The 24,223-nt window shown below is 44.0% G+C and overlaps 3 protein-coding genes across 3 annotated transcripts; 2 read left to right on the top strand and 1 right to left on the bottom strand.

Moving 5' to 3' along the window:
- Positions 1 to 1,388: 1,388 nt before the first annotated feature.
- lrit1b (leucine-rich repeat, immunoglobulin-like and transmembrane domains 1b) lies at positions 1,389 to 4,913 on the bottom strand. Its single transcript, XM_040134462.1, has 4 exons — positions 4,582 to 4,913; positions 3,765 to 4,225; positions 3,126 to 3,431; positions 1,389 to 3,014 (listed from the first exon to the last, which is right to left on the bottom strand). The coding sequence occupies exons 1-4, from the start codon at positions 4,701 to 4,703 to the stop codon at positions 1,945 to 1,947; spliced, it is 1,959 nt and encodes a 652-aa protein (XP_039990396.1). The 5' UTR covers positions 4,704 to 4,913; the 3' UTR covers positions 1,389 to 1,944.
- Positions 4,914 to 8,795: 3,882 nt separating this feature from the next.
- Positions 8,796 to 14,319, top strand: rgrb (retinal G protein coupled receptor b). The gene is made up of 7 exons (XM_040134459.1): positions 8,796 to 9,350; positions 9,761 to 9,917; positions 10,916 to 11,037; positions 11,525 to 11,678; positions 11,914 to 12,031; positions 13,357 to 13,470; positions 13,895 to 14,319. Exons 1-7 carry the CDS (start codon positions 9,275 to 9,277, stop codon positions 14,033 to 14,035), a joined length of 882 nt encoding a protein of 293 aa, XP_039990393.1. The 5' UTR covers positions 8,796 to 9,274; the 3' UTR covers positions 14,036 to 14,319.
- Positions 14,320 to 22,535: 8,216 nt separating this feature from the next.
- slc18a3b (solute carrier family 18 member 3b) lies at positions 22,536 to 24,104 on the top strand. The gene has a single exon (XM_040135863.1). The coding sequence runs from the start codon at positions 22,536 to 22,538 to the stop codon at positions 24,102 to 24,104; it is 1,569 nt and encodes a 522-aa protein (XP_039991797.1).
- Positions 24,105 to 24,223: the final 119 nt, after the last annotated feature.

Here is a 24,223-nt window from a genome sequence, read left to right as displayed (position 1 = left end):
CAAATGACATTCGAGACACACAGTAAAGGTGTATTTATAGCAATGGTCCACTTTGTCTACATAAAATATTGTCTGATCTGCTCAGAAGCATGAAAAAAGGTCTCAACAAATGTTGTTCAATCCGAATTCAGTGAGTTATGTTTGATTGTACTGCTCTACTTTCAGATATGACCCCGGAATGCTTTGCATCCGTCTAATTTAATTTATTTGTCCCCCACCTAAGCACAAGCATTGACATGACAGGAGGCCCATCTGTATTAAGTGGGCCGGAGCCCGTCAGGCTTAGCAGCACAGAGAGGGAGGGCTGCAGAGAGACAGAGAGACAGATGTCCAGAGAGGACTGTAACCTGACCTCAATAACCTGAACACTGGTTGTCTCTCAGGTTGTTAAACGCCGAGTCAGCATACAAACCAAGCGTGAAAACAGACAACATCGACGGCACTGTAGTTTCAATCTTTAACAAACATTATTCCTTTATTGTACAAGCTTTTTATAGACTTCCATTGTAGTTTAACTGGCAAAAAGATTAATCAGATGCTGTGCAATATAAACAACCTCCCACCTATGACCTTTGCAACAATTTAAGACATTCGCCAAACACGAATATGCCGATGTTTGGCAGGTATAATATTTGCCATGTTCACCATCTTAGTTTAGCGTGTTAGCGCGCTAACATTTGCTAATTGGCACTAAACTCAAGGCTGAGTAAACCAAATTATCGGACAAAGTGAAATTATGACCTGAAGACAGAACTACTGTGGATGAAAAGTTCAGGGACCACCGAAGTTATTAAAATCAATCTTGAGGGGGAATATGAATGTCTGAACCAAATGTTTAGGTCAGTTCATCCAATAGTGGAGACATTTCACTCTGAATCACAAATATCAATATTTTCGTGGTGCTAAAAAAAAAAAAAAAGCCAGGTGATCACCAAAGTCAATAGGATTCATCCTCTGGGGAACGTAGATATCTTTGCCAAACCTGATGGCAATCCGTCTAATAGTTGATGATATATTTCAGTCTTGACCAAACTGGTGGACTGACCGACCAACAGACCAACATTGCCATCCATAAAGCCACCCTGCCAGGATGGCTAATAATGAAAATTGACAGTGTTATTGTCAGAAGATCTTCACTGACTCCCAAAAAAGTGAGTGATTGGCTGCGTGTTTCGCCACATCACCTTTAACGTTTCAGAAAATTACCAATCTGCATGATACGTATGTTTATGTTCATTAAATGACACTTTTTAATGCACGCAACAGGCTGTTTATTCAGAAATATAATAAAAATAATATGCGGAGATGCAAGAAAAAAGCTTGTAAGCATATATCAATATAAAAAATATTTATTTTTATACAGTACATTCATACATACACATATATTTCAGGTCACAAATATTTACACATTATAAAATTGTACTGTATTTTAGGTTTTTGACCCAACAGTAATCCTGGCACGTTAACATCATACTGACATACAGAATATACTAATAACTGCTGGTTCATCATTTCTCTAAATACTTTAAGTTTTAAATAAAGACTTTAACACAATGCAGAGGTTACATCATGGACAAAAAGAAAACTGAATGGGTTTTAGACAGTTAAGGGCAACATTTCAAGACATCTGCCTCTGCAAAACATCACCTTTAAAAGTGCATGATAAATAAAAAAAAATATGTTTTTACACATTCACAGCACGTGTAAATACTGACTCATTGTGTATTTTCCCTTTTTTGCTGTCCACCAAATGAATGGTGGTCCTTAATCCCACAAGGCTGTAAAATAATTTCATATATCCAACGCTGACAGAGCTATCAGTGTCCTCTGAAGTCCCTTAAAAGAGGATCCTTTGAGTCCCTGAGCACTGCAGTTTATCTATTCGCATCACAGGCCGTTAGAAATCAAAGTGCATCCTCCGGAGGTTGAGGCATACGTTTGGTTTTAGCAGAAGTACTCGTTAGGTGGCCCCTCAGTCCTGGCTGTGGCCTCTGAGTCAACACTGGACCTCGCTGAGAGCAGCCTGTTGGATTCATCGGGATTTAGCCTGGTCAGATACTCGCCCTCCATCCCTTTAGCTTTGGTCCCGGGGCCGAGGGTCTCGAACGTGACGTACGAGTCCTGTATTTCTTTGGACTGCCGTCCCAGCAGCTTTTGGCAGCGCTTCTTTATCGCCCCGCAGCACACAATCAGTGTCAGGGGGACAGCAATCACGCATGCCACCGTTATCACCACCACATTAATGAGCTTCTGGGTTCCACTGGCACTGGCCGCCTCATCTGTTGAGAAGATTACACACTGCTCCTTTTTCGGGATCAGGCCTTTGACGCAAACACAAGCAATGTACTTTGTCTTTGGCATAAGGCCTTCAACGGTGATTCGGTTCTTTCCAGCGCCCACATTGATCCGACGCATGTCTCTCTCACCAAATATAGCATATAGGACACTGAATTCTGTGGTGTTTGTGGCTGCGGGGGCTCGCCAGTTCAGGGAGACAGTATGGTCGGTGTCACCAATTACCTTCACCGAACGCACTACCCTTTTCTCTGGAGCTTGCTGCAAGGACGAGGCATTGGCTGCTAAATTACTCAAACCATCCTGCTCCCCCTCCACCGGCCTCTGGGGGTCTGGCGTCTTGCCTCGGCCCTGAGAAGCAGCGTCAGAGATGCTGTAGCTCTCAATCTCGTACTTCCCCGTCACGCCTTTGCCATTGAGAGGTTCGATGATGGGCAGTCCAGCCGTGGCGGTTGGTGGAGGGACATATCTGGCGATGAGTTTCTCCTGGTATGCTGCTCTTCCAATGCCGCCAGGTTTCTTCCCTCTGTTTCTCTTAGAAACACCACCACCGGCCTCTTCTGACCGAAAGGAATCTGTGATCACCAGGGAGATGATGGCGTCTGCGGTGCCCACAAAATTGGTTGCTTTGCACACATACTTCCCAGAGTCACGGTAGGAGACTGCAGGCACGCTCAGAATCGACCAAATGATGCCCTCCTTTGAAATCTCTTCCTGAACTGAAAGATTAAAAAAAAAATTAATCTTTAATCTCACTGACACTTTGACTTGGACAGAAATAGCTACTGTTCTGATCTACACACAGCTGGAATTAGTTCAGCACAACTCACCGGTGCCGTTCATTTTCTTGCCATCAGCGCGGCTCCAGGACAGCTCGGGGATGGGGACACCAACTGTGCCACAGCGCAGCAGGACGTTGTTGCCCAGTGAGCTCCGAACACGAGCCACGGCTGTGTGCACCCGAGGGCCCTGGCACCTCTGCAGCTCCGCCTCGGTGAAAAGAACCCCCGACAAGCTCTCCGGATCAGCGCACCTCAGCCGGGGGTCGATCAGAGCCACAGACGATGACGGGGACTTCTGAAACTGGACCAGATCGTACAGCCGGCAGTCGCACAGCCACGGGTTGTCATGGAGGCCTGTAGAGGAAGCAGAGTGTGACAAAGGGCTGTCAGTGAGAAGACAAAAATGATTTTTTTTTTTTTTCAACTCAGCATCCTCATACTAACTACTGTTACTACATTTATCCTTAATATTTTCCTTTACACAACACTAACGAGTGATTTTAGGGCTAAGACCTTGCAATAAATAGAATTAGTCTGACAACTTGACACACTGCACACTATAACTATAATTAGACTAATCCCTAACTCATCTTAAAATGCTTCTGTTGTCAAAGACGTAATGGTCACGCAAGGCAGCTTAAAAAGAATACTCTCCAGTATCTTAATATGTCGCAACTTGATCCTCACCAAGAATTAGTTTGGAGGAATCGGTGTCCTGGGGTGGCTTCACACTCAGCCACATTGTGAGAACGTCAGCAGGAATGGTGGTAAGACTGTTGCTGGATAAGTCCAGATAGGTGATATTCTTAATGTACACGGTGGCTTCGGCGGGGATGCCGGAGATCTTGTTGTTGTGTAGGTCGAGAAGCCTCAGGTTTGGCATATCAGTCAGAGACTCCCAGGGGAAGGAGGTAAGAGTGTTTCCATCCAGCCTGAGCTCGTCCAGGTTGTAAAGACCCCGGAAACTCTCAACATTCAGTGAATTCAGTGAATTGAAAGACATCCAGAGGAACTCCAGGTTGTTGAGGTAGTGGAAGTTGTCGCTGGAGATCCTCGTGATTGCCGTTTTCTCAATGCGGAGCTTTGAGGTGTCACTGGGGAAATTTGGAGGGATCGCAGTGATTTCTGGATCATTGCAAAGCACACTCCTGCAAGAAAAAAAACAAAAACAAGGCAAATATTAATATTTATAATAAGTAGAATATTAGAGCTACTTTCTAATGGTAAATTGTAGGGGTTTGAATTTAGTAACATAATCTATTTTCTCCCTCCATTTCACATAAAAATAATATAGTTCAGCCTTTATTTGAGAAAACCCTAGTAGCCTATTGTTCATTAACAAGCAAAGGAGATTAAAGAGCAACTCCAAGTTAATCCTCCACCACACAGAGGGGCCGAAAAGAAGAAAGCTACGGTAGAAATCAATTTTGCACACAAGTAATAATAAAAGCGTGTTCTGGGAATAAAATTCAAATGATAAGAATTAGTTATTGCTATACTTTACCTTGCTTTTGATCCGTCGCTTAATTTGTGGAAGAAGCAGCTGCATTGTGCAGGACATGAACTACACAACAGGGGAAGGAAAACTAAAGCCAAACAAAAAGCAGCAGTGAAATATCGACTCATTGTTCCTGCGGCGAGTTACTAAAGGCTGTGCAACTAAACTACGAGTTTGAGGGGATAAAAAAAAGAATAAAAAACAGGCGCTGCTATTCGGTCTCAAGGAAGATCGGATGCATCGTGTGTGATTTGCAGGCTCACAGCTCCACACTGCTCCGACCGGTCTGAATCCCGAGATAAAAGGGATAGGCAGGGATTAGCGAAGGACTTGGGTTATTTTCATTCACACGATTAGGCCGTTGCTTCCTGGAAGCTGATAGGCTGCAGAGTTCTCCCTTTCATTCTCGCTTCCGATAGCCACTCTCCCAAAGGTGATTGGTCGGTTAATTACGGACGCAACTAACTGCGCCCCGCAGCAACTGCCTGCGGGTAGACGAAGGATAAAACACGCGGACAAATTTAAAACTTCTTTTTTTTCTTCCTGGAGACAGATTTTAACGTGAGGAGTTCTCTGACGGTCTCGGGTGTCTTTTGTTTTTCCACGTTGCCTTCTGGCTGGTTGGTGTGTTTCTAACCGTTCGTCTCGCTCGTTCTGCTGCGACGCCGTCCCGCGTGAGGCCTCCAGCCTCGCAATGCGTGGTCGAGCAGTCTCCACAGTAACAGACCACGGCTCTGATATGAGAGCACGTGGATGTCATACAGTAGCAGATCCGTCTCGCAAACTTCCGATCCTGTTACGGTCCTCAGGCTGTGGTGATTGATTGATTGATCGATTGATCGATCGATTGATCGATTGATTGATTGACGTGGTCCATGAGTTGAATACATTGACAGACTGTAAATTGGCATGATGGCTAGAACCTGGCAACAATTGGCCACTAGGTGGCACCGGCGAGTCACTAGGGGGATACAGTATGTTGGGTCGCTCGCCCTCCTTGTTTTGGGACCCAAACTTCGAACCGGTCGAATGACCGCTGAAAGCACCATGTCACCCCGTGCAGGTCACCACTGGGTTTAATTACATTTCATACCATTCGTCTTCCTCTTTCATGTTTATGATTTACAATAAAAGGCACAACTTCACTTTTCCCCAAAGGAAATTAAAATAAACCCTGGAATTTAATCAGATCCTGTGAACACTCACTCATTGTTTTCTCCCTCACAGATGCAAAGTCCAAGAATTATGTGAGAACAATCTGCAAATTTTGAGCTTACTATTATAGTATACTATTGATATGATATGTAGTAATAATTTAGTGTCCTGCGGACGCACGTTGATGTTTCGCATGTAAATGTGGGTTTGAGTGTGACCCACTTTGTGGGTGACGGAGTCTCTGAGGGTTTTTCCTCGATGAAGTGGTTTAAAGACGGTGCTGTCCGGCGGGATCTCAAATCCTTCAACCCAGTCATCTCTCTGTCTCTTATTAATACGTCTTTTTTCTATTCCTTTTCTTTAGAGTTGTCCCAGGCAGGACCAGAGACAAAACCTCCAACCCTGCACCTCTCCCTGCCCTCCTCTCCCCCTCTGACCTCTAGTGGGACACATCTTTGGATCAGAGATGGGGAAGGAGATGGATTTATAGTCTCAAGGAAATACATGATAATAAAACTAAAGAAGTGTTTGCAGTAGTAAATACTCTCCTGATGAAGAATGGCCCCCGTGAATGTTAAATTATTGAACATTCGGAGAGAGTGAAATACTGAGAAAAATGAAACTTCACAGAACTAGAGATACAAAACGGGTTTCAGAAACATTCATTTCTGGAGCCCCTCGGGGATGTCAAAAAGGATGTTTCTTTAGAAATCCCCTAAAGCTGATGATTTGGGAGGCAGGACTTGTTCTACCCAACCACAGAGGTATTTTATCCATCTCAACATTCAGTAACTCCAGTCACTAGATAAATGCAGTGGAGTAAAAGTTGGAATGTCTCCCTCTGAAATGTAGGAGGGGAAAAGCAGTGTGACTCCAAAAACTGAGACGCTCAAGTAAAGTACCAGTACCCCAAAACTGTACTTCGGTACGATAGCTGAGCAAAGGTACTTGCTTCTGATGTTCATCACTTTAACAAGAATTTAAAAAATCTTTCTCATCTTTCTCCTGTTCCTCAGTCTGTGGGTGCAAATGCGGTTTCAACAGTGAAACCTTTGTTTCATTGCAAAACCAGCAGATTATGATGGTGTAATTAACTATTTGCCAATGCACCAATGTGCAGCCACTACGAGGGAGCGAGCACTTTGGACGGACATATAGAGATTCATGTCAGTCACAGCCATGGGTTTTTATTTTCACTCCTAACTAAGCAAGGCGAAGAGTTTCCTCAGGTTTAGATTAGAATTGCTGTCCAATCCACTGCATTCCCGTTTTCTCATGGCTAGGTTCAGCCCGGCTCTTATTTCGTCACACTCGGCTGCAGTGGGTCATCAGACTAGTTTATCGAATCTTTCGCATTGTGAAGTTGGCAACGCTGCTGCTCTCTGTTCCTGCGTGGACCTCGCGCCGCGCCCTCGTCTTCTGACAAATGCTTTTATAGGCCACTTGATGGGATTTAGAGCAGCAAATGAACATGCCGATGTGCAAATCAGATGCTCCAAACTGTCAATTTAAATGTAAGAGAACAACGCCTCCGCTGCCACGTTTGAGTCCCATGTGTCAGAGCAGCAGATGCCGGGTTGAGCGATGACATTGTGGCTCTTTTTTTTTTTCTTTTGAAAGTTAGGAAGCCTGTAACTGGATGGGACACTGGGCTTTTAGTCAGGACAATATGGGCAGTTTGAGAAAAGGGTATTATAAGTCCATTGGGACACCTCATTACTTCATTGTTAATGAGTTTTTGTGGTAATCTGTGGACAGATTAGTGGTGCAATCAGACTCAAATGCCCAAATGTTACATTTTAAAAGCCACGGGCTGCTGTGAGAGCCATAGGTCACTCTTCCAATGTCCTCGTTTTTAGGGGTTATTTTGGTCAAGACAGATAAATGAGTAAATGAATGAAGTCCTGATGCTTTCACGGATTTATTTGACCTTTTACACTTAATTGCAGCTCGCAGTAATTTGTTTAACCCTTGAATGTGGAGCCTCCACTCATAAATGATGCTCTGTGAAATTAAAATTTAAAGTTAACAGAGTAGAACATACATATAGAGTTAAGACGTACTGGGTAAAAAAGGATGTAGAGGTAGTATCAAAGTGCAAATGCAGAATGTGTTAGACTGTAAAGTCCATTGCAGCTTGCTTATAATATTGATGGCAGTTGGAAAAAATGCTGGAGTAAATAAATGGTGTTGGAGGGTCCTGCACAATGGCGTTTGTTTTCAGTTTAACTGACTTGGCAAAAAAGATCTGAGAGTTGGGACTGAGTGGTTGATGATCTGAGGCAGTTTTGGTTTGTTTTTAAGAAACTGTATCATGATGTCATTTTGTAAGAGAGGAGTAACGACTCTGTAAACAGTTAAAACACGTTAAAAAAAAAAATGTAAATTTCCAAACTTCTTTCCTAACTTCTTGTTTACTGAGTCACTGTGCTGAGAAAAAAGAAGAAAAAAAAAGACAGAAGTCTGTCTGTTTTGATTCCAAAGTATCTAAAGGTTTATCCCACCTACTTGACCACCGGCCATTTTGGTTCCCTTTCAGTTCACAACTTTAGCTCTCTTTCTCTCTTTTTTCTTTCTTTCTTTCTTTCTTTTGCTGTGATTTGATCATAACAGTGATGTCTGCACACATTCTGCAAAACTGCAAATATGCAGTATGTTAACTGCATCAAACACTGCGTACAGGCCTTCAAGAAATCAACTCAGAGTCAGATTTGCAGAATTCTCTCTTCGTACTTTAACTGGGTTAAGTCTGGAACAGCCAGACCAGTAATAATATGTTTTCGGTTGAAATATTTCCCAAACTTGAGCAGCCTTTAAAAAAAAAAAAAACCCATGATATTCAAACGCGTGTGTACTCATAACATTGAAGCACTTGTGTTCTTGTTCCATCGCTACCTTCTTATTTCTATACTTCTCATTTAAAAACGAGAATATAAAAAATAAAATTTAGAGTCAAGCAGAACAATCACCGTGTGATTAAGGGTTAACACTGTGATTTTGCTTCGGACTGTTTTTTTTTTTTGGCCTGGGATCGGATCAACCGACTTCCTTTAAGAGTTCCCTTCTCCGCACGATCCGCTAACTTGAAAGACAACATTTCCCATGTTTCCATTCTCCTCTCTCATCAACCACAACGCCCCGAATTAAGTGAGCTGGTCGAAGGAGAGTTCGTCTCGGCACCGAAGTGTCTTTTGTTTTTTTTTTCCCTGCAGTAAAGTTTCAGATCGACCAAAATCGCGGCTGAGAGCGAAGTCGACAGACTTTTCCAATCAAATCAAAGAGTCGCGCAGCAGACGCGCGTTTTTTTTGGTTTTTTGCGCTCACAAACTTTTCAGGAAGTTTGCAGGAGTTTCTGCTCGTTAGGGCATTCTTCGGGGGATTGCGAGGGAAGGGGGGGGGGTTTACTGAGATTAGTCTCTTCATGCTTTTTCACGTGAAAGAGCCTTTATAAAGGCGCCGTTTGGTCGGAGACGGCGGGTGCGGAACGCAACGGCGAACGGACTCGTCTTTTTTTTTCTGCAGAGTTTAGCTTGTGCGCTTCAACATGGCAGCGTACACGTTACCGGAGGGATTCACGGACTTTGACATGTTTACTTTCGGCTCGGCTCTTCTCGTAGGGGGTAAGTGGCCCCGGAAAGAGGTAAAGGGACAGTACACTCTAAAACCGTCCGTTTGTACAATAAAAGCACCTGAAGTTATGAGAATCCAAACCGTGCATTCGTAGGTTTTTTTTTAGTTTTGTTTGTTTTTTCATTTTTCTTGTTGTGAAGTTTGAAATGTTACCATTATTGTCTTAGACGAGTTTACAGGTTCCCAACCAAAATCCCATTTAAAAAGGTCCAACAGAGGTCATCGAAAAATCTACACTACACAGTAAAAACTCTGGAAACAGAGGCTGCTTCGTGGCCTTGATGTCTGCAAACTTTGTGGGGCGCGGAGTTTTAAAATGAATCGGAACTGAGAAGCTGGGTGAAATTCAGCAGGCTGCCGGAAATGCAACGGAAATCTCAAATTTGTGTTCCACTTTCAGGCCTGCTTGGATTCTTCCTCAATGCCATCAGCATCGTGTCTTTCCTCACAGTGAAGGAGATGCGGACTCCCAGTAACTTCTTTGTGTTCAACCTTGCTGTGGCTGACATCAGTCTGAATATTAACGGACTCACAGCTGCTTATGCGAGCTACCTCAGGTATCAAAAAGCGGACTTTTTAAAATGTATTTACTTTCCTTTCCCAGGCGCTGTTTATCATCACGGGGCCATTTCTCCCAGCAATCCCTCCCCCCCAAAAAAGACCCACTGTTCGATACTAAATAAGCCTCTTGGTTTCATAATCCAATCCACAATCCAATTTCTTCGGCGTGTAAAGTCCAAGTTTCGCAGCAAACTGGTTGGAAGTTACCTAACGGGGTGTTTTTAACTGATTGGAAAACAAAAGCAGAATGAAGAAAAATAAAGCAACAGTTAGAGTTTTCGACCCCTGTTTAAACCTCTAATATATTTTATTAAGTGGTTCCCAAACGGGGCATCAGAAGGGCTGAATTAACCTACTAAGGGGGCCCCTGTCCACCCCCCCCAAACCTTATTTGTCCCACTTTACTGTACATGCATGGTATATTGTGCATGTGTTACGTACTATGAACCAAAATGGTAAAGACTATATTTTAACTCAGAAAATCGGTCCTCAAGATTAGGTAATAATGCAGGTGTTGCCTTAAGGAGCCTATTATTTCAGTGTATAATGGGCTTTAGTGATGTATACAGTATTGATAAACAACTTTGCAATTAATCCAGTGACTAATTTCTACGGGGAAGCCTTGGGCCTTCGGGGGGAGTTTGCTTGTTTTGGTAATCATCCCCGTGGGCCTTGGGAAGTCCCACCAAGGATTTTCAAGATAAATCTGATGGGTTGCAAGAGGGTCAAAAGTGATTTTTCTGACTTTTCTGGTGAGACGCTGGAGAGTTTCCACTCTTCAGGGCTGGAACAATCTCTTTGATTTAACTGCTAACAGCTCAGAGATATATGCAAGCATACCATTATTTTGTGACAACCGTTCTTTCAAAAATGTAACAAATCTGGATTTACATCCTGTCCTAGTCATATAATAACACTGTTGATGTATCATTGGGTATAGGCAACTTTCCTCTGCATGATGGAGTATGACTTAAGTTTTGTGGACCTTCTATAGATATTGGCCATTTGGTCAAGATGGATGTGCCTATCACGGTTTCCAGGGGATGATAGCGGTCCTGGCCTCCATCAGTTTCATGGCTGCCATCGCTTGGGACAGATATCACCAGTACTGCACCAGTGAGTACAAGAAATCACCAGTACCGCACAGTCAATTTACTGTGCAGAAGCGTCAAAATGTGTGTGAAAATACATCAAAATATCAGTAATACTCCCTGGAACAAAAATCTATCAAAATAAAATGAGAACTTTTTTTAAACATACAGAAGCTGTAAGACCTGCACTTACAGATTCTGGACTTCTAAGATACTTATTTTCAAATTGTTAATAAAATTTTCATGGTCACAGTAAACCCATCTCATTTATTCCTCCCATTTCAATTAGTTTGAACAGTGGTTTTATGAATTATGCAACAGGGACAAACTGGATGTCTTAGATTCTGTCACATCTGCTCTTGTTTCTGGTGAGAAACAAAAACGCTCAGCAAAAACATCAGAAATGTGTCACTACCTATATCTAAAGACACAAATTAAACATTACCTCTCTTAAATCATAATCAAATGTCTATGAAAGACCGAATAGCATCACGCATGATTTTATTCTGCAGGACAGAAGCTCTTCTGGAGCACAACTCTGACAATGAGCGGCATCATCTGGATTTTGTCCATCTTCTGGGCTGCTGTTCCTCTAATGGGATGGGGCGTCTATGACTTTGAGCCTATGAGAACTTGCTGCACGCTGGACTACACCAGAGGGGACAGGTAAAGTAATAGAAATATAGGAATGATACTAAAAGTGGAATGTTGGCATGGCCAAATGGCCAGTCTGCTGCTGTTTTCAGCATTTTCAACTCATATTGCAATGTCTGTGGTCAGCAAAAAAAATTCTGATTGCTCGTGGTGTAAGAAATGCTCTCCGAAGCAGCAGGTACATGGAGCATTCTGAAAAATATTGACCATATTCCGTGTTATTTTCCTATTTATCTCCTTTCAACAGGGACTATGTGACCTACATGCTAACTCTGGTGCTGCTCTACCTGATGTTCCCAGCTTTCACCATGTTGTCATGTTACGATGCCATCTACAAACACTTCAAGAAGATCCATCACCACAGGGTAAATGTGCCGCAGAATTCTCGAATGCAGTTTAAAGGAGCGCTCCGCTTCTTTTTGTTACCAGCTGCAGCAGCGGGGCTGGTATTGTTTTCACCTTGTGTGTGCGTCATTATGGCAAAATGTGGTCCTGGAGACACCTACTGTAGCGGGGACTACAATGGAGGCAGTTCTGAGCACTTTGGCAGGTGTTTCTTCCTTTCTTTTGTCTCTCTGTCTGTCTGTGGACAGATTTTTGCAACATCATAGTATCACAACCATGCAAGATGCAGCCGTGAAACTTTACAGGTGTGTAGTTGAGAGCACAATGAAGGCCGTGGGGTCTCAGGAACATCCACATGTTGACGGGCGTGGCAGCTGGTGTGAACCAAACTCAAGATGGCGTTTTGTTTTAATGTTAGATCAATTTTGGCAAAGAAAATGCATTTTTCTACTTTACCTGACCTGGACTAACTTGCTGTAGCCGTGTCTGTGGTGCAAAGTGTTCATTGTGATTGTTATATTTGGACACACAGACCCAGAAGTGTCCTTTGATCTAAGGACAAATGTGCAAAAGACTGAACAGTGGCAATGTGGGAAAAAGCATCTTGAATGTTATGCTGGAAAGACGGTTATTCACTTTCTTGCTGAGAGTCATAAGCTCGAAACTGTTCTCATGTCTGAACAGGAAATGTGAAGCTACAGCCAGTAGGTAATAAGCACAGCTTTCCATAAAGACTCGAAACAAGGGGAAACAGCTAGCCTTGCTGCTAGGTGTATTTTAGAACTTCAGACGCAGCGAGGTTAGCTATTTCCCCCTGCTTCCAGACTTATGTTACGCTAAACTAATCACCTTCTCCGGCATCAATCCTCTCATCTGACTCTTGGCAATAAAGTGAATAAGTGCATTTCCAAAATCTTTTTAGTGCTGTGAGCACCACAAACAACATTTTATTTTCCTCCCTGATTTGTATAGAGGCAGAAGCAGCAAAGGAAAACACAAAACACGACTAGCTACGAAAACACCAAAAAGTGCATGGCCACTCCATCTGTGCACTTGACTGCCCCGTGTGCCCTGCAGCTTGATTCATGAAATTTACACTGTGTTTGTCTGCAGAGTGACCGGATAAAGCGCAGAACTCACATATCACACACACACACACACACACACACACACACACACACACACACACACACACATTATTAGGCCGAACTTTCATTGTTTCATCTTGTCTTTTTCAGTCTCCAGGAATGAGGGTTTTTTTTTTCCTGCATCATCCTCAAGTTCTAAATCCACTAATCTGCACGTCAAAATATCTACACTAATAAACACAAACTTTGTTTCCTAGTTTAACACCAATGTGCCCCTGAGGGTCATGCTGATGTGCTGGGGCCCCTACGTCCTCATGTGTATCTACGCCTGCTTTGAGAACGTGAAGGTCGTGTCTCCAAAGCTGCGAATGGTGAGTGCTAATTTTGTTCACTTCAGTCTAACAGTTTGAGGGAAGATACGATCAACATGATGAAAAAGGAAAGAAGGAGCCTCTAATTGCTGACAAGGATAATTCTGGTTTATTTACAAACTGGGTCTTATTTTTGTAGTTTTGAAATAAATTGGTTTGGATGATCTGGCTAAACTGTTGGCTTGTTTACAGCTTGTCTGATCATTTGACCGCTCGTGCGTGTTGCTCCGCTGGGACTTTGCTGCAGCGATGTCGCCGTGTTCCTACATTGGCAATTACTTTGTTGAGAACAACGTTTTCACAATCAACAGAAATGATGGCCCGAACTACAAAAATGAAGACCCAGATTGTAATAAACCAGAACTATCCTTTAATTCAAGTACTTTAAAAATAACGGTCGTGCTTGTTTTTTCCCCCCTCTCAGGTGCTTCCAGTTCTTGCAAAGACAAACCCTATCTTCAACGCTCTCCTGTACTCATTTGGAAATGAGTTCTACCGAGGTGGCGTGTGGCACTTCCTCACCGGACAGAAGATTGTTGATCCAGTTATTAAGAAGTCAAAATAAAAGGAAACTCATTATCTTCCGACAAAAATCCAGGGCCATCATTTGCTCTTATGATAGGTTCCTCATACAGTTGGTAGGGTGTTTGTGAAGTAAACATCATCGCGCCATTTAAATGCCTGTACAGTCGTAGTATTTTCACATGTGGACAATAGATGAAACTCAGGACAGTCTCTACATTTCTAACCGCCACTGTAGCCTTATGCTGGATCTTGTTTCTAGCCCGCACTGCTCCTCCATCTGTGTTAAACCCCTCACAATAAAAACATTGTGTTGCTGCTCTTCCACTGTGTGTGCCGTCTATTTTCAAATGGTATTCAACCGGAATAACTGAGCTGTCTTAAGTAAGGAGCCTAATTTCTACAGTCGACCAGCATTCTGAGATCTCCTCTCATGACACGGCTGTCTAAAGCATTTACTAAGAGGATTAACGCATTGTGTTTTTGTTAAGACTGTTTGAGGTGATGTAACTTCTATATATAGTAAGGAAACATTCACTGTGTTAAGACACTATTATGCAATTATGCTATAGTCAACACCTGAGGCATGGTGAACTTAGTCACATTTCTAGGTAGCAGATTATTTACATCCATAAACTGATAATAGTGTCTTAGATTTTTTTTTAAAACCTTACTTGCAGCTAAGTTTGATGGCGTGTTCCTCTCCACATCCTCATAATGGAGCTTATTTAGCAGTTTTTTTTTTACACTTTTTCATTGTGCTGAGTTGTTCAAAGATAAATGCTGAGCTCATTCTAGTCAAGAGAAACTGAAGACTCTGGCATCTTCTCTCCATGCACATAAATAAAGAAGCCACTGGAACTAGATATCAAACCTCTAAGATCTAAGTGGAGATAAATTTTAAGGAAAGAAGACAGGTTGAATGACAGATAAGTTATGCAGGTGGACAGAAATTTGAGGAATTAAATCCCTGTTGACACTGACTAATCAGGGCAGCCACATTCGTTATACCAGCATTAAAATGTATCATGTTCTTTTGTACCCATTTCCTTTGATTACATGCATGGCATTTTGTCTTCTCTAAATATGAGCCACATTTATGGCAAGTGTTGCAGAGAGGCCACCGAGAAGAGGAGACTTACAGCGCTCTGTTCGCTGAGCTGCTAAATCCGTGCACTCCAGAAAATAAGCCACAGTGAGACAAAGTCTGTGTCACACTAACCTAAGGGGTGACTGACATTCTTGCCAGGCAGTTGTCAGCAGGTGAAATCCTCTCACCATCAATGGCTGCCTGAATTAATGGAGGAGGAGTCGGCCCCAATGAGCAACAATCACGCAGGTTCGTGGTCCTGAAATAGCCCTGGTCGACTACTCATATTAGAATAAAAAATACACCGTATTCAAGTCTTGAATTGCACTGTTATAAGCATGTGGCAGCCATGGTACTTGGTCTAATGAGGGCCTCACTTTATTATCAGTGTGCATACCAGGGGATTACATTGCCAGAAGGCAAAACAGCTACATCTTCACAGTATGAAATAAGGGATGTTTGTTTTTTGGAAAAGACGAAAATGGAGAAAGCAGACCTGAACCAACTCAAAATTAAAGGAAACCCACACAGCTGGTTAAAATCTTTGGATATCTGTGTGGATTATTTCTTCCTTTGAAAAGTCTTTGTTTAAGAGACACTAAAAGTAGGTATAAACTTAAAAAAAGGAAGTCAGAAGGTGACCTCAGGAATTCTGTCATGCAGCTGACTCTTTAGTGTTGGATGTCCCTCCAGCACATAAACAAACGCTGCTCATTAGGAGGCATTAAATGTTGGACATGATCGCGTACTTCCTCATAAACTCTATTGCTCGGCATCCACCTGGGATGACCAGGGTTCTTCTCAGGAAAGACTGAGGAGCAACAGCTTACCATCACTTTCTTAGAGTCTTTCCTTTTACTGATGGCCGATTACAAGACAGTGTTTGTGGACAAGCGATCTAATTAAGTCAGAGCTGTAGATAGAAGCAGCGCTAATAGCAACAAGCTCACAGGAATAAAGGAGAAGGGCTTGGTACAGGCAGAAAGGCTCACTGAGCTTTCTTCCAAAACCTGAATGTTAAGTACAGAGTTTACAATACCTTCCGGCATAAAGGCAAATGAATCAATTTTGTATAATTAGAATATTTTAAATATTTCCAAAGTTACTGAACCAAAACAACAAAAAATTGCTTTCATACAGTGAAATAAAAAAACACAGAAATAGAATGTACGCTTCACACAACTATTGGCCCCTTTGATTAATTTAAAGTAGTTCCTCAAACTAAATAAACAACTAAGAATCACTTGGGCTTAATTTCAGTGTTCACATGACCTGAATTGACCAATGAATGATGATTTTGTGCATAAAACAGAGCTGATTGTTTCCAGTTTCTTCTTCACAGTGGCAAAGACAGGAGAGCTGTCTGAGAGCATCAGAAATGTCAAAAAATATAATTCCAAAGGCTACGAGGCAATTGCCTGAGATCTTGAAATCCCTGTTCCAACAACAAACACCATGCAAGACATCTAAGAAGAGCTTCAGGCTGACCTGGATCAGTCTGGAGTGGTAGTTCAACCCGTACCATACGCTGCACTCTAAACCAAGTAGGGCTCCATGGGCGAAGGCCAAGGAGGACACCACTATTGATAGAAAGGCACAAAAAGGAAAAGACTAATGTTACCAAAATATTTCATAGATAGGCCACAGTCTTTCTGGGATAATGTTATATGGACAGATGAAAACAAAGTAGAGCTCTTTGAGGAATTCAGTGTATCAGTTTGTTTGTAGGTGACAAAATGAAGCCCATGAGGAAAAGAACGGCCTACCTACAGTAAAACATGGTGGAGGTTCTATCATGCTGCTGTGGTGCTGTTTTGTTGCCTCTGGTACTGGAGGCACTGAATGTGTCAAAGGAACGATGAAATCAGCAGATTACCGAGGCATTTTGGAGCAAAATGTGTTACCCCATGTCAGAAAACCAGGTTTGAGGCGAAGGTCTTAGTTCTGTCAGCCGGACAACGACCCAGAGCACACATCCGGCAGCACAAAATAATGGTTGAAAAGGAAAAGATGGACTCTCTTAAACTGGCCAGCAGTGAGTCCTGACCTAAATCCCATTGAAACCCTTTGGAGAGAGCTGAAATCTGCCACTGGGAAAAGGTCTCCTGCAAACTTAAAAGAGCCTGAACAAACAACAGTCTAAGAGCGGCAGAAACTACCAGCAGACAGGAGTAAGAAGCTTCTAGATGGCTACAAGAAACATGTAGAGGCCGTCGTTGCTGCCAAAGGTTCTGCAACCAAATACTAGTGAAGGTTGCCAATAATTGTGTCTGGGGTACATTTTGTGTTTGTACTATTTCACTATTATGCAAGTTTTGATTTTTTTTCCTCTTCTGTTCAGTAACGTTTAACATTTTATAAAATATTTACATTATACAAATTTGGTTCATTTGCCTTTATTTCTGAAGATATCCTGAATTATGTACTTGAAACTCAGGGATAACAAAAATTTTGACCGGCACTGGAACTAAATCTGACTCAACGGTTTTCATTCAGTCGAGTCAGGATTTAGATGGCCATCTACCCACAACATGAGGTGAAAGTGTTACGGGCTGTGCTTGAATTTGATCTCAGTATGAGTGTTAAATCTAAGGCTAGTCACAGACAGATGGTATATATATTTAAAAATAAAGAAAAATAGTTACGCAGCACATGGGTGCACGCCTGTGATATGTTCAGAGAGATTTAGAAACACAAGGACACCAGGACCATAGCCGGAAATTTAGAAATACTGAGGTCCTTAGTTCCCCCAGTGCAACCCCACCCCACTGAGAAATGACTGATAGCCGCCAAAAATCTACACTCTGTAGAAATGTTTTGATTGTTTTATATTTTTATTTCATATTTTATTTCTACCATAATTGTATAACAGTTAAATCACAAAGTATTTCATGTAAATGTGACTCTCCATGTGATGCTGTTTCAAAGCCTTCTATGCACTGCCAGGATTATAACTTGGTTGTCAGGAAATCTAAATGAATAATTGTCATAAAAATAATAAATCCCTTCATTTCATTTCACTTTATGTCCAAAACAGTCACATTTAAAGATATTTAAGGGTATTAAAATGAGCCTTAACAAATGTAATTTCTGTATGACTGTAAACCGTATGGAGGATATGGCCTCCTCAGCGATAGCCTCAGCTCTGAGGAACATCTTGGGATTTAAATTTCCAAAACAATACGCAATAACATTTAATAATTAAAAATTTGCTCAGTACATCAAACGTTTATCATTATCATTACCATTCGTAAGTTTGTAGAGATTTACGTGTACAATATCATATCCGCTTCTGGATCAGATTTGTACAAAAAATCAGAATGCGTAAGCACTTTTGAAATGAGGATTATGCACTTTACATTACACCAACTGCTGATTCGTTTAGGTGCACAACGCAGCTTCTGAGCTATAGGTTGGGAGAGAAAAACATTAACAGAACACAACAGACTTTACTGAGTAAGAGTTGAAGCTCAGAGGTCACTTTAGGGAAAGATAAAAAAATAAAATGATCAATATTGTATTGGCCCAGTAAGTGCAATGGTTGATGTTTATGTTGAATAATACTTAAATAATCATGATGAGTATGTTGAGTCAGCCATTTATTTTCTCACTTGTTTGTTTGTTTGTTTGTTTGTTTTCTTCAGAGAAGAAAATCAAAGGTCTGAGTAAATCCCGCGCTCCACATTAAACATTACAGTCCATAGGTCAGATCAGACGACACTATGGAAGGAGACTCGTCACGTGACAAAAACACAGATCTTACATAACACTGCACGTGTTAACCATAACGATTTCTCGGTCACCGGCGTTACCTGCCACCGCAGCACAAACTGTATTGTACATGTGGCGTGCAGCTTCTATTGTGGGGTTTTCTCGAAATCCCTTTTAAAGGACTGTTGCTGACGCTCTGCCAAGTGACTAGACTGAGTAGATTAACCACGTACTCAAATCCCCGCACCCTCACGCCTATGAAAACAGTATTTAAAAAAAAAAAAAAAAAAAAAAAAACTGTAGTGGGCCTGCGGCATAATACTACAATTTAATAAAAAGCGCTCATCTTAAAGTGCTGCCACCGCAACCTGACCCCAGATAAGCGGCGGAAAATGGAGGGATGGATGAACGGTTGTCTAACGGCTGCCGGAGTGCCGGGCTTCTCTCATTAGTGAAATCGGGGCAGTTGCTTCCTGTGGTGTGTTAATCCTCCCGTTGGTGTATGAACGTTGCCCTCTCCGCCGCGGAACCATCCACCGGACAGCCACCAGAAACTCCCCTCCTCTGCCTACGGAGACCATCGTCCAATCTACGGCTTCGCACGACAGCGACCCCTCACGTGCGTTGGTACCAACGACTAGAAAAGCCAGACGCTCTCTCGGTTGGGGGTTATCGAGCACACTAACATCTGGAACAGAGGTGCTGCAGCGCAAGTCACGTTTTGTAGAAAAACACACACGTAAAGTGTGAAAAAACTGTTACGATGATTCAGAGAGTGGTGGCAGTAGTTATAAAATCAGATAAATATATGTTCAGTAGGGCCCATTTGAATGAGACCCTACAGGCCCAAACTTTCTTTTTTTCTTTATCTATTAACAGGGGGACAAAAACTGTAAATAATACTATAGTATATATATCCTGTACAAGTATATTTCCAAAAAGAGGAATATGATGTACGGGTGAAAATTTCCCATGACTAAAAGTTTCCCAGCTAATCATAAGTGAGAAAAGCGGGTCTGTTGTTACTGATGTAAACAACCGGTTCATAGCACCAGAAAACGTCATTTATTTAAAAACTTCCGTCGACCACAGGACGACTTCGATCCTAAATTGCCTGCATGTCCAACAAATCGACGGGGGACTGCTTTGTATCCCGGAAGCCGCCGGACTCGTGGACAGTCATCTACAAGAAGTGGTCGCTTTGCCTTGGGTATAGACTGAGAAGCTCCCTTGTGGTTTGGACTCCTGCTCTTTCTCAACGTAACGCGTCCCTCTGCGGTGTTGGACTTCGTTTTCCAGCCATGGACTGGCCACCGTTACGGATCCCTGTGTATTGTGACTCTCTCTCTCTTTGCTTGTATTTTGGGATTGTTTTTTGTTGTTGTTGTTTTTAATGTGTGCGTGTGTGTGCGCGCGCGCTCGTTCGTGGACTCGCTGCACTGTTATTGTCCCCTCGAGCGACAGAATGAAACGCCCTTTGACTCTCGCATCGCACAGGTTCCTTTGGATCACTTGGTTGCGCTCCGGTGTCCGCAACAGGAGGTTCCGCTCCCGGGTTCCGGATCTTGGTGAGTGCTACGCCCGGTTTTACCGTCGGATCTTGAATCAGGCACTTGCCAGGTATTTTTGCGAGTCGTCACCGCCCTCTGCTGGCAAAGAATAATAATAGATCTAGTTAAGAAATAAAAGATAAATAAACAAGCCTTTTATGCTGTTAAGAAGATGCTGGGAAAAAAATTATATTTTTTTACACCATAGTAAAACAATCAGCAACACTTTCAGTCTCCCTATTTAGCAGGTATAGGCAGTAGACAAACATTTGGGAAATGCTTTTACAACATTAGAATGTAGTCGTACTCGGCAATAACAACATTTGAATGGCTTATTCATGTGCAGGCTTTAGTAGCAATGATCCTTTTCTCACATGGAGACACGTGTGATATTCTGAAAACGGTGCCTTATGGGCGTCCACGGGACGAGTTACAGTTGTTGACAAATACCCCGAGACACACACGCACACACACACACACACACACACACACACACACACATCCGTGCAGCTGCACTACAGTGCGTTGCAAACTGTTTTATTACTTTTTTTTTTTTTTTTTGTATGCTGCTCGCAGATACCAGATTTAAAGTCGAGTGGGACTAAAGTCGTGCCATGTCATCTGAAACGGGAACATACGGTCACCGTGGGGAGACAAAGGTACAGGTGTCTAAAGCACCGGAAAAGTGTCTTTTCGGTTGAAGGGGCAGAGTGTTCGCCCCCACTGATTCTAACCGCGCACACAATTTGGGTTGTGTTAAAACGTGACGGGACGGTCTGAGTCCGCCGAGGCAGTGGGGCGACCGTAGATCGTCACCACAAGGTGTCGCCGGTGCCCCTCGCGCCGGACTCAGAGCGGCTCTCCACGCCGCGGCCCGCGCGCTGCGGTTTGCCACGCATCCACCCCTGGACGCGGGAGCTGCCGTGCGACGGTGTTCGCGTCGAGTCGCGGTTGTGTTAGTGTAGTCGGCAACGTCTTCCGTGGCTCCGGGGCTCCGGGGCTCCGTTTGAGCAAAGCCACGGAGGGGGAAAAGTGCGCGAGGGGCCGCGCAGGCGGTTGTCGGGAGCTGTCCCCGGCCTCGTGCGCTCACGAAGCCTTTTCCAAAACCTTATTAAGTTTGACTACAAACTTTTCCTCGAGCAGCCAGTCAATGAATTCACTTGAATATCACCCTATCACTCATTTTTGACTATTGATAGAGACTTTCTGTTGAGTGTGTAGTTGTTTTACTGAGGTTTGTAGTTTCCCCTTTGTCTTCTGAAGATACGTCTCCTATGGTTTACGGACTTGCATCTTTGCATCTTGAGATTTATGTCGGGCTGCTGTTCTTTAGTAAACGTTTATCACCGCAGATATCTCAACTCCGTGTATGTGTGTGTGCATATAAATACACGTGGAACAGTTGTGTTTTAACCGTAACACCGAAGTCGAAACTCACACACTGGACATTAGGAATAAGGAAGCCTGCCTTTCCTTCCCCGCTCCTCTGGAGGGGTCGTGATGTGGTGCTCCATTGTCATTCTTATTGGTCGAAGTGATTGCTCTGCCACGGTTGGAAATTAACATAAAGGAGGCAATTGACGAGGGGATCCACTTGGGGGCAAGCTGGTGATGCGTCATAGCTCTCGGTGAAAAGGGGAGACAAGGGAAAAGAGAGAAAAAAAAAATAGGGACTAAAATAGCGCCGAACCTGCGGGTTAATGTGCACCAACGGCCACGAAGTCACTCGTGGTCTCAGAGCTGAGCGCAAAAGTGCCACAGGTGATGGGAGGTATGAACACGCGGATGCGAGACTCGGAGCGTCCTGTGCGTCGCAAATAAGCAACAAAATCGCTCCAAACGAACCGTGCCAATGTAAGATCAGCGGCCGAAACCTCGGCGCGGCGCGGAAAACCCTTCGAGTTCGACACGTCACTTCTCGGGAGATCATGAAACAGCATCGGACGCGGCTGAGGCGGGGACAAGTTGAGGCAGCAGAAGAAAGCCATCTTCGCCGATGAGGCAGCCAAGTTCCTCTGCGCCTCTCCCCTTCACGCACAGGCGAGGCGAGGACGGAGAGCATCACATCAATGTAGAGAAAACACCCAATGAGTCGTCCGGGGTGCTGAACGATCGGCAGCAGACAGGAGAAGCCCAGCTACAACTTTGAACCGGAAAACATTAAAAAGAGAGAGAAAAAAAAAAAGCACACCATGGATGGAGAAGGGAGATCCTCCGGGCTGGCCAAGTCGGCCGCCGTAAAACTGTCCGAGATGGGCGAGAGAACCAAGCAGTTAGGCACCGCGATGAGGGACCCCCACCAGCAAAGACGGATCATGTTAGTGATCGTTTGCGTGGCTCTCCTGCTGGACAATATGCTCTACATGGTGATCGTGCCAATTATTCCAGACTATCTCGCTGATCTGGAGAGCGAGCAGTCAGAGCACGTCCACGTAGTGATGCACCCCAACACTTCAGCCAACGGCACAAGCCAAGACACAAGCAACAAGGACAATTTAGATATCCAGATAGGAGTACTTTTTGCATCTAAAGCCATCCTGCAGCTCTTAGTTAACCCGCTGTCGGGAACTTTCATAGACCGGGTTGGATATGACATTCCACTTTTAATTGGACTGACTGTTATGTTCATATCCACCTGCATATTTGCCTTTGGGGAGAACTATGCGACGCTCTTTGTGGCCAGAAGTTTGCAGGGCCTGGGGTCTGCGTTCGCGGACACCTCCGGAATCGCAATGATAGCTGACAAATACACGGAGGAGGCAGAGAGGAGCAGGGCGCTCGGTATCGCCCTGGCGTTTATCTCTTTCGGGAGTCTGGTGGCGCCTCCCTTCGGGGGCGTCCTGTACGAGTTCGCGGGCAAGAGAGTGCCCTTCATCGTGCTCGCCTGCATTTGCCTGGCGGACGGCTTTCTGCTGCTGACCGTGATCAAGCCGTTCTCCAGCAGGACTAGAGAGAACATGCCCGTCGGCACCCCCATATACAGGCTCATGATTGACCCGTACATAGCCGTGGTGGCCGGGGCGCTGACAGTGTGCAACATCCCCCTGGCCTTCCTCGAGCCCACCATAGCCAACTGGATGGAGACCACCATGCACTCCTCTCAGTTGGAAATGGGACTCACCTGGCTCCCAGCCTTCTTCCCCCACGTCCTCGGTGTGTACATCACGGTTAAACTGGCGGCGCGGCATCCAAACCTGCAGTGGTTCTACGGAGCGTTAGGCATGGTTATCATAGGGGCGAGCTCCTGCACAGTCCCCGCATGCAAAACTTTCGGACAGCTCATCGCCCCGCTGTGCGGCATTTGTTTCGGCATTGCACTCGTAGACACTGCCCTGCTGCCGACCCTCGCCTTTTTAGTTGACGTGCGCCACGTTTCTGTGTATGGTAGTGTTTATGCTATAGCGGATATTTCCTATTCAGTGGCGTATGCCATGGGTCCTATAGTGGCCGGGCAGATAGTGCACAGCCACGGGTTTGTGCAGCTGAATCTGGGTATGGGTCTTGTCAATGTGCTTTACGCGCCAGCCCTGCTGCTGCTGCGCAACGTGTGCCAAATGAAACCGTCCTACTCGGAGAGAGATAACCTGCTAGAGGACGCTCCGCAGGGGCTGTACGATACTATCAAGATGGAGGAGAGGAAAGCTAAGAAGAAGGGCTACAGTTCGGCAGGGAACTGCCTGTCAGTAGACGAGAATGGGTTTGACCCCTTTGGAGCGCAGCGGTCCTTGTCAGAAGAGTCGTCCGGTCCGGATTACACTTAGCCCGGCCACACTCTGACCCCCCCCCCTCCTCCCCAAAACCGAAACATTCCCCTGAAAAGATTTCAGGCAGGCAGGCTATAATCTAGTGATTTAAACTTTTATGTAAGTACCGATGTGCA

The sequence above is a fragment of the Xiphias gladius genome, chromosome 9 (genome assembly GCF_016859285.1).
Source record: "Xiphias gladius isolate SHS-SW01 ecotype Sanya breed wild chromosome 9, ASM1685928v1, whole genome shotgun sequence".
Classification (NCBI taxonomy): Eukaryota; Metazoa; Chordata; class Actinopteri; order Istiophoriformes; family Xiphiidae; genus Xiphias; species Xiphias gladius.
Note: the sequence above shows the minus strand (reverse complement) of the source record. Positions and strands in the feature narration are given on the sequence as shown.

What these genes read in the sequence shown, in the direction of transcription:
- slc18a3b (XM_040135863.1), top strand. Translation starts at nt 22,536, where the DNA reads ATGGATGGAGAAGGGAGATCCTCCGGGCTGGCCAAGTCGGCCGCCGTA.
- rgrb (XM_040134459.1), top strand. Translation starts at nt 9,275, where the DNA reads ATGGCAGCGTACACGTTACCGGAGGGATTCACGGACTTTGACATGTTT. An exon ending in GCTTATGCGAGCTACCTCAG is followed by an intron (nt 9,918 to 10,915) that starts GTATCAAAAAGC and finishes GACCTTCTATAG; the next exon opens with ATATTGGCCATTTGGTCAAG. An exon ending in TGTCTCCAAAGCTGCGAATG is followed by an intron (nt 13,471 to 13,894) that starts GTGAGTGCTAAT and finishes CCCCCCTCTCAG; the next exon opens with GTGCTTCCAGTTCTTGCAAA.
- lrit1b (XM_040134462.1), bottom strand. Translation starts at nt 4,703, where the DNA reads ATGAGTCGATATTTCACTGCTGCTTTTTGTTTGGCTTTAGTTTTCCTT. An exon ending in AGCGACGGATCAAAAGCAAG is followed by an intron (nt 4,226 to 4,581) that starts GTAAAGTATAGC and finishes TTTTTCTTGCAG; the next exon opens with GAGTGTGCTTTGCAATGATC. An exon ending in CAAGAAAATGAACGGCACCG is followed by an intron (nt 3,015 to 3,125) that starts GTGAGTTGTGCT and finishes TTAATCTTTCAG; the next exon opens with TTCAGGAAGAGATTTCAAAG.